The sequence below is a fragment of the Lactuca saligna genome, chromosome 3, assembly GCF_052625555.1.
Source record: "Lactuca saligna cultivar CGN05327 chromosome 3, ASM5262555v1, whole genome shotgun sequence".
NCBI classification, from domain to species: Eukaryota; Viridiplantae; Streptophyta; class Magnoliopsida; order Asterales; family Asteraceae; genus Lactuca; species Lactuca saligna.
The window spans coordinates 139,122,215-139,132,257 of NC_136419.1; the positions used below are offsets into that span (position 1 = coordinate 139,122,215).

Sequence of the window (10,043 nt, forward strand, 5' to 3'; positions counted from 1 at the left end):
TCCGTCCAAGCTTTTTTACCTCTTTCAAAACTTCCAAAGGGATCCACCATTAACATATATTTAATTTAATTTGTTCTCCATTCACATTATTTTTTCACATTTCATTTAATATCCTTTGTTTTCTTGGTTTATTAGAAATACATAAAACTTAAATATTACTTTTTGTATATTATATCATTAGAAGGAGGAGTATCAAAATAGAGAAATTAAATTGATTCCTACTTTTTATACCTATAAATGTTCCTACCCAATAAAATTATGATAAGTGTCATCTTTCCATATTTTTTAAACTAAATCATTAAAACTATATTAGGAATATATCAAATAAATTAAATGGTGATTTGTCATAATTTTAGTGGGTAGGAATAATTGTAGGAATAAAAGGTAGGAGACAATTTAATTTCTCATCAAAATAACGTCAATATTGAATATTTTTGTCAAAAAGTTTGATTTAAGCAAAATAGTCGGCTGTTATTCTTAGTTTTGCAGTTGTTTCTTTAATTATAAATAGAAATGTAGTTATATATGCAAGATAGGAAAATCATGTTTATTTGATGAAAAATAATACTTCAAGACGAAGTATTCCATACTTTACCATATCTACACGTACAAAAGCTTTAAAATCCTAAATCCTCCCTCTAACAAGCCTTATCCCCCTCACCCACAACTCCGCCCTTTCAACCCCACCCTCACAAACAAAATGCACCTCTTTCCCCTTCATAGTCACCACCCTAAAAACCCCTGCCATGTCAGCATCCCCCTTCTTCTTCCTACACTTCTCAAAACTACCACTAGGCCCCACCTCAACCTCCCTACAAATCACATTCCTACACCTCGAACTCCCCCACCTCAAAACCCCTTCACCAACTACCATTCTCAACGTCTTCCTATGCACCACCCCTCTACCCCCTTTTGTATATTTCAACACGTCACCACCTCCAACAACTAAAACCCTCGCCAGCTCATCTAGTACCACACATTCCACGTCATCATTCTTATTCTTTCTCGCAAGAGAAAGCGCGGTTTCTCCTTTCAAGTTTTTGAAATCACAAAGGGACCCACACGAGATGAGGAATCGACACATCTGTCCATTCCCTTCTCGTGCAGACAACATGAGGGGGGTGTAACCATCCCCATCAGGGATGTTTACATCGTACCCTCTGTTGACCAACAGTTTGACCGCATGCACGTCACCGTGACGTGCAGCGTAATGCAGAGGGTAAAACCCTCTTGCGTTTTCGTTCCCTTTCTCGAGGGTAAATTCGACCATTACCTTTTCAAACATATCGTAATTTTTGTGATTTTTCGATAAAGAAATAGCAGTGTCACCGGATTTATTCGTGAGTTTCACATCGCATCCGGCGTATACAAGGATCCGGAAGGCTTCGAGGTAACCTCGTTTTGCGGTTACCATAACCGCCGAAAAACCGTTCTTGTCTTGTTCGTCGAGGTTCGTTTCTTGTCGTGCAAGTAACGCTTTTAATGCGTGTATGTCTCCGGAATGTGCGACAAACATAAGAGGCGAAAAGACGGTTGGATTACTTGATGTAGGTAATGTTCCGGATCTTATAATGTCTAAAACCATTTTTTGAAAGGTAAACGACCACCGAGTTGACTCGGCGATCAACTCAGCCGATTGACCCGCTGAGTTGAGTAAACCAAGATCAGCGCCGGCATTTGTCAAAACTCGGAGACACTCTTCTTGTTTGAATTTGGCGGCTATCATTTGAGCGGTTTCATTGTCGTGTTTGGTTCTAGAATTGATATCGCACCCAGAGGATATAAGTTCTAGAAGGATTGACGGAAACCCGAGGCGTGTAGCCATGTGAATGGGTCGGGTTTCGTTTTGTTTGGCGGTTATGATAGGGGATTCCACGTCAGATCCGAGGTTTATTAACGTTTTGACGGCTCCTGTGTTACCACAAAGTATGGCGTGGTGGAGGAGGGTTCTAGAATTGTGACACGTGTCAAGAGATATGTGTTGGAGTAACATTTGTAATATGGTACCACTAGATTCGAAGTACTCGACAGCACACCATGTGATATCATACGGCTCTGCTAAGCCGGCGCCGACCTTAAATTCGTCACCTGAAGTTATGTCCCATGACCATGCTCCTAGTTGGACCGTGGTATTGGTATTGGCCCCAGCCTATGAAAAAAAAAACGTGATATGTTAGGTGGATGTGTTTGGCAGAAAAAGTCAAAAATAAATTAAATCAATATTTTGTTTCGTAAATAATATATTAAGTAGTGGACAAATTTAGTTTCTGAATTTTCTGATGATATTTGGTGCACCATTATGATGAAAGCGTCGTATATTCATCAATGGTTACAAAAATCCAGCTGTTGGACAGTTGTTGTAACAAAGATACTAATGGGCCCCAAAATCTTTCAAAGATGGTGTCAAAGGGGTTTGTATCAGAAATTGGAGTACTATACAACTATTCCACACCGTTTTCCTAATAATCCAAATAGAAGTTAATGCAAGATTTGGATAACATTGTTTGATTCATGTTTTTTTTAAGGATTGAAATCGGTTTTAAAGTAATAAAATCTAATTCGTTACGTGTTTAGCTGATAGGAATAAAATGAAATTCAATAATAGATGTTTTTAAATTTTAATCATATAATGAATTAAAAGCGTAGATCATGAAGTGATTTAAAAGATTTACCTGTAATAAGAGACGAACGACAGCAACCTGTCTACTAACAACAGCTGCGACAAGGGCTGTACAGTTGATATTTGTATGGAGAGAAGGTTTAGAGGAGCAAAGAAGTACTCTAGCAGACGCATTTACATCTACTCCACACTGTCGTTATTACAAATTACAATCATGTTAATGATTAAGTCCAACTTATAATAGTTGAAGAAAGGGTAAATTACAATAATGGTCCCTGTGCTTTACGCAAATCACAAATTCAGTTCAAATTTTGAAATTGTCCCTGATCATATAAAATGAATTCAAAGTTTGGATTGGACTTGGGATTTTGAGTAAAACACATGGACCATATCCACAACAAAATGTTAAGGATGACAATGAGAGTTTCAAATTTTGGACTGAACTTGTGATTTTGGGAAAAGCACATGGACCAAAATTGTAATTTACTCTTGAAGAAAAGTCACCTACAAGCTCGGTTAACGTGGACTTTCCGTTACTGATTTTCTTTCACTAGGGTCAAAAGAGGGAATTTTTATCATTTTGGTCCCTATTACAAAGTTTTATTTCAGTTTTGGTCCTAAACTGTCTACTTTAACCATATAGCTGTTGAATTTCTGAAAATGACCATTTTGCTCTTATTTGTATTTTTACCAATAATTATTATTTTAATAATAAAAACGGAGCCAAAATGGTCATCTCACAAATTTAACACCAAGATGGTTAAAATTTATGGTTTAGGACCAAATCCGCAAAGAAATCTTGAAATAGTGGCCAAAAATTGAAAATATAAAATTTAAACCAAAGAAAACTTTGCAGTTTACTCTTAAAAACAGCCAAAGTCCATGAAAAATCAAACTAGTTTGCTTTTATTTGGTTTAACTACCGATTTTTTCTAGGTTTAACGAAGGAAAGTTTGTTTTTTTTTTTTGAGTAAATTACACTAATGGTCCCTATATTTAGGGTAATTTGCACATTTGGTCCCTAACTTATTTTTTTAACTCTGAAGGTCCCTACGGTTTGTTTTTGTTGTACGTTTGGTCCGTGTCTTACCTAAATAGACTATTTATCCCTTGATTTTTTTAATTTATTTAAATAAACACACCCCAACCCTACTTCCACCTCACCTTACCTTACCTTACCTTACGTATCCCACCTTGTTTAAATAAACTAAAAAATTAAGGGCGAAATAGTCTTTGTAGGTAAGACAAGAACCAAGCGCTACAAAAACAAACTGTAGGGATCTTCCGAGTTAAAAACATAAGTTAGGAACCAAAATGCAAATTACCCCAAACCATAGGGACCATTCGTGTAATTTACTCTTTTTTTTTTCAAAAAAAGAAAACACGAATTGCAAAAAAAATCCGAAGATTATTTTTCTGGTTAAAGATAGTTTTATAAAAAAAAATCAATGCTTTGATGGTTAAATCATAATTTTTTTTTTCTATCGAGTAGTTAAACTGAACAAATTTAAAACTATAGTGGTTTTTATAGAATTCAAAGTTTTATGCTGAAAAGAAAAAAAAAAAAAAATCTTTGTGTGGATAAACCAAATAAATAAATAAATATAGTTATTTTTATGGAATTTGGCCTTGAAAAAAGTACCAAGAAATCCTGCAAATTAATTTTTTAAAGAAATTACTGATGTTTTTTTTTTTTTTTTTTTTTTTTTTTTTTTTACCTTCAAGAGATCATCAACAACATCTACAAATCCCCTGCAGCATGCATTGACAAGAGCATGAACAGCAATATGTGGTCTAATAAAATCAGACGCCATAAGCAACTCAATAAACTTTCCACCTCTTCCATGACAGCTGGCATCTAACAAAGCTTCCTCACAACAAGCCTGAGAAGCACCGGCTTTCAGTAACATCTCAAATATCTCAACATGGCCCTCCCTCACTGCTGCTGTCATTGAAAACCCCCTAAACAGTTTCTGATTCACATCAGCCCCACGACTCTGTCATTTTACCAAAACACCCTTGTCATTTCCCATAACCCACAAATAATAAATAAATAAATAAACAAACCCCACTTGGGAAGCCGAAGCATAGTATAACTATTCTTTCTTTCATTCTTTCATTCTTTAAATGGTTTATGATAGGTACACGTGGCAGATGACAGATGGACACAATAGTATGGGAGATTCAGGGAGGATATGGAAGGTGTTGGTTTGTTGACATGGAATGGGTCTGATTATTTGTGATCAGATACATGCACGTCCAAATGTTTGATGTGGATGCATTTATTAATTCAGGGGTGAAAATTTACATGTAGAAGATAGATCTTTTCCGTACACGTGTGAATTGGATATAATATTGGGGGCGGTGGATCAAGTATGAGTTATGGAAATTATTTAAGGAAACTTGATGCGAGATCTGTGTTATATGATATTATGATGTATTGCTTAATTGATAATTTAAATAATAATTTAATGTAATATATAGGAAGTCAAATGACCACTTATAACATTAACCTTTGAACTACATCAAGATCTAAGACTTTCTTTCTTTGGGTACTCAATAACCATAGACAACATTGCCATCATATTTTACGAGGGTATTTACGTCTTTTTATCTTATTTTACGAGGCTCTTAATCTAGCTAGTTTATTCCATAAATACATATGTTTTTGGTGATTAAGGGTATAAGGAGAAGATTAAAGAAAGGATGAATAGGTTTTTGACTTTGTGTTTAGCTAATAATCTGTGGATTACTGGATTCATCTTCAAGGATATACCTATATTATATACCTTCATCATTTTTATACCATTATTTCAAAGCTTAAACTGTGAATGTTAAGCCATGCGGATACAATTTCTAAACTGGCTGTTTAACTGTTTTGGTTGGCATTAAGATAAACATCTGGTTAAGAATTCATGACTGGAAGTTATAAATCGCAAAAATGAGAAGAACATTTGGTAAGAAAACAAAGCATAAAGCTCAAATCAAGTAAGAAGGATCTAATTATATGGATTATACGAGAGTCAAAAGTAAAAAATCAGTTCAACTCTACTTATTATTTGCAAATTTTGAACTGATACAAGGCTATTATCGCTATGTTAGCTTGAACTTCACAGAAAATCAACTATAGTAGAAACGTTTTGCAGACATTGTGCCCCAAACGTTATGCAAACTGCAAACAGTTGATGTGTTTCGAACTTAAATTCCAGCACTAAATCGTTTAATCCGATAGCATTGTACTGAATTAAGCAAGTCGTGAGATGTAATTTAACGAATAGAAAGTCAGGTAGCGTAATAAAATATACAAGAGCATTTATTGCGGAGTTTGAAATGTTTGAATGAAATGATCTGATTTTTAACCTGAAATACCGGAGCTCAATTCAAACACACTAGATAAAACAGAGATTCAAATTTTCATACCAGTAATTTTCTGACGAGTGTCGCATTTCCGGTATGAACAGCGACGAACAAAGCAGTAACGTCGGTTTTGACTTCCTGGTACTCAAATCGCACCACATTCTCCGATTCATCGCGACAATGAACCTCCGCCATACGAACCTTCAAGGAAACAGCACCGACGAAGTTGACGTCAAGGTAGGGATCGTCAATGCAGTCAAAAGCCGATTTGAGATCGCTGCAGGACGAAGCTTCAAGGAGGCGTTGCGAAACGTCGGCCTCGTAGTCCACCGGAAAAACCTGCAGTTTTGCGGGGAGGAAACCTCCTCCGGTGCCAGAGTGACCGAACATCATCATCTCCGGCGCAGCAAAAACTCTCAAAAAATAACAAACACACACACACTGACTTTCTCCAGTGGTCAGTGGTTTATTTATATTGGTAGCAGTTTCTCTTTCTCTCTCTAGAAAAATTGAATAATGAGAGCGCCAGAGCAGGTCTTGGGAGAGGAGGTGCGAATGTGCGATTAACTTTAACCACGGTTATAAAGCATTTGTCACTATCTCTTTTAAGAATCTGCTTGCCCTTTTTAGGGATATTTAAAGAGCTACTATTAACATATTATTTTACAAATCATAAAATTACTAGAATCCAAGTTTTTTTGTTAGAAAATATTAGATAAAATTATGATTTTGATAAACATATATTCATTTTGTAAAATATAATAATATTATAAAGTATAAGGGTTGATCTTTAACTTTTAAAAATCTAGGGGTTGAAACTAAATATTTTAGAAGTCTTTACATGTTTCAAAACTTGAGGCAAGTTTTTTAACTTTTACAAAAAAGATTCTTCAATTTATAACTTATGAGATTAATGAGTTTATTAAAATGAATGACTTTTCATTTTCTATAACCTATGTGTTTTAATGAACTTTAAAAGAAAGAGACTTTTGGTAATCCATAACTTGAGGACAAGTAATGGATTCCATTAAAACACATAATGATCAAGAATTAAAAACAAGCAAGAAGTTACAAACAATTCCTATGATCATCTAATCTTATAAGAACATGAATATGAAGATCAAAACTTAAAGAACACATAAAATCATGAAATTTTGATATTGGCCATTGTAAATGGATTAGAACAACCATTACACAATCTAAAAGAATTTTTATAACACAAAAACAGTTTAGGGTAATGTTTCTAGTCCATTTCCAGCAGCAAAAATCAAAAAACTGCACTCTGCATGCCAACTCGTCGAGTGCATGAACTGAATCGCCGAGTTGGCTTGCAGATTCGCTTGGACTCGTCGAGTCCCTTCGTGCAGTCAGCAAAAACTTCGATTTTTACACTATTTTGCATCAAGTATTCACAAACAAGCCTAGGCTCTGATACCACTAAAGGGTTTTGAGCATTCTAACACTTCTAAGTGTACATGCAATCCTAGAAAACCTTGGATCTATGTTTGTCTAAAATACATGCAAAGTATGATTTCCGAGGTCCATAATCCTATCTAGCATACATGGGGAACTTTTAACTAAAAAGATGGCTAGAATTACATACTTTGTAGTTGATTTGATTCCTTGAAAACCTTGAGACCCTTACACCCCAAGTGTGATGCCTCAAATGCTTCACACAACACCAAATGCTTTGGAATGACTTTGAGAGAATATGTAACACTCTAAAAATCGGCCTAGCCCTCTTGTCTCTTAGTGTGTCCGATTTTTTGTGAGTACATGTAGCTTATATAGTGTGTCACATCTAGGGTTATACCATGTAAACCCTAATATGACATGACTCTTCATTTCCATGACCCATGGGTTTGTAACTCCCATGGAGCATCCTATGGGTCTAACCCAACTTGACAATCCATGGAGCCTTAAGCCCACTATACAAGTATGAGTGATTTACAAAATCAACCCATATATTTAATTAGTCATCTTTTGATCACTTAATTAATTCCAAATTAATTCTTGATCAAGACTAATAAAAAAATACTATTAATATATTAGAACTTATAATATATTAATAGACTACAAGTGTTATTTCTCTCATTTAATCTATCCAAATGCATGATGCCATGCAACCCAAATGGACCATGCCAGGTCGGGTCAAGTACATACCAAATATAGTTATGGACTTGGACACCTTATCCGACACTTATACCCAAGGGCCATGGGTTACCCCTCATGATCTTACAAGTGCCATGGGCTCCCCCAGTCTACTAAACACAAAAGCTGATCGATTACTAGCCCAAATTTTCACACTGAACAAATATACGAACAACCCTAATTAGAATTAAGACACAACTCAAACAAAGATCCAACATCTCAGTCTAAGGCACTCCATTAAAGCCCAAATGTCTATCCTACATTAATGAGCCTAATATCAAAGTCCAAAATACAATAGGCCACCTGAATTGGAGTGTTACAATATTTTGTTAACTTTTAGGATTTAGGCTAATCGGTATGGGCCAAAAACGACATTAAAGAAGTTGAATTGACCAGCCTCAATGTCGTGGACGTTATAGGAACATGATCTCATGTTCATGTTGTGTTAAGGCTTGTTACTCTTTAAATGTAGCTCAACAAGATAAAATAAAATGGTCATATGACCGCTGGTGCCAAATGATCATGTTATGTTAAGGCTCGTTACTCTCTAAATGAATAAAATGTAATGCTCATATAACCGTAGGTGCCAAACGGTCAACTTTTTAATATATATATATATATATATATATATATATATATATATATATATATATATATATATATATATGGGTGGGTGGCTTCAACACAGAACCATTTTTGTTCATAGATCCATAGAACCATTTGTTGACCATTAATGATGTCTTTTAAACTATAGAATTTATTTAAAATCCATCCCAACAAAATAGTTATGAAAAATTCAAGCATCAGTTATAAAAAATAACCAAACTCCATGAACCAACAAAACATCAAGCATTGAAAATCAAAAAAATTTATTATGGTTAATATTCATAAGTAAACATTGTCGATTATTATTTCATAGATGAACATTACTGACTATTACTCATAATTGAACATTGGAAAATATATAAACATTCATAAATGTTTATAATTGAACATGTATGAACAATATCCATTTATAACCTAATAATTAATCATGCTCATATTTGAACATTGTCGATTACCATTTCATACACGAATATTGTTGACTATTGTTTATAATTGAAAATTGGAAAATATATAAACATTCATTAATGTTCATAATTAAATATGTATGAACAATATCCAATTATAACCCAAAAATTAATCATGTTCATACATGTTCATAGGTGAACATGTAGTAATGTTATAGTTGTGACATATGAACAACTATTTAGAATTAAAAATATATGAATGTGTTACATCACAAAACATTTATTTTGAATTGAACATTTTCACAAAAACCAAAAAACTAGCCGTGTTCATACGTGAATACCAAATGCAATAATTCCATAATTCAAACTAAATGTAACGACGTAAATTTTAAAACCAAATTTTCATTTTTACAAACATCAAAATATCGAGTAATAATTAGATTCCAATGTAAACAATATTGTCACGACCGATTACATAACAAAGATCACAAAAATAGTTTTCCCCGAGTGTGTGTACGATCACGTTGGCGCCTTCCCACGGTCCTCGCTAGCACCTGAAACACATAACACAACAACTGTAAGCATAAATGCTTAGTGAGTTCCCCAAAATACTACCTACGCACATACGCCTTTCCAGGCCCTAACCTTCCGGTCCATGTGTCTCAGGGGACTTCCGTCCCGACTGGGTAAACCTTCCGGTCCTACCCACGTCAACCTTACGGTCCACATTATAACGCCTTCCGGCCCATAACATAATGCCTTCCGGCCCTTATCAAGCATATCATACATGGCACATATAACGATTAACTTATCACACATAATGCATATATCTCATACCATATTCGACCTTCCGGTCACACAGTCAAACCCTTCCGGGTACAGTATAGTGAGAAGACTCACCTCGT

At 34.8% G+C, this 10,043-nt stretch overlaps 1 protein-coding gene across 1 annotated transcript; it reads right to left on the reverse strand.

The window, feature by feature from the left end:
* Positions 1–533: 533 nt before the first annotated feature.
* LOC145037302 (ankyrin) lies at positions 534–6,511 on the reverse strand. Its single transcript, XM_078985938.1, has 4 exons — positions 6,041–6,511; positions 4,339–4,617; positions 2,673–2,810; positions 534–2,149 (listed from the first exon to the last, which is right to left on the reverse strand). The coding sequence occupies exons 1-4, from the start codon at positions 6,371–6,373 to the stop codon at positions 626–628; spliced, it is 2,274 nt and encodes a 757-aa protein (XP_078842064.1). The 5' UTR covers positions 6,374–6,511; the 3' UTR covers positions 534–625.
* Between the last annotated feature and the right edge of the window lie 3,532 nt (positions 6,512–10,043).

Bases quoted from the DNA above. Each gene is read 5' to 3' on its own strand.
- LOC145037302 (XM_078985938.1), bottom strand. From the start codon at position 6,373: ATGATGATGTTCGGTCACTCTGGCACCGGAGGAGGTTTCCTCCCCGCA. The intron at 4,618-6,040 runs GTATGAAAATTT...GTAAAATGACAG, and splicing joins CACTCGTCAGAAAATTACTG to AGTCGTGGGGCTGATGTGAA. The intron at 2,811-4,338 runs GTAAAAAAAAAA...TAATAACGACAG, and splicing joins TTGTTGATGATCTCTTGAAG to TGTGGAGTAGATGTAAATGC.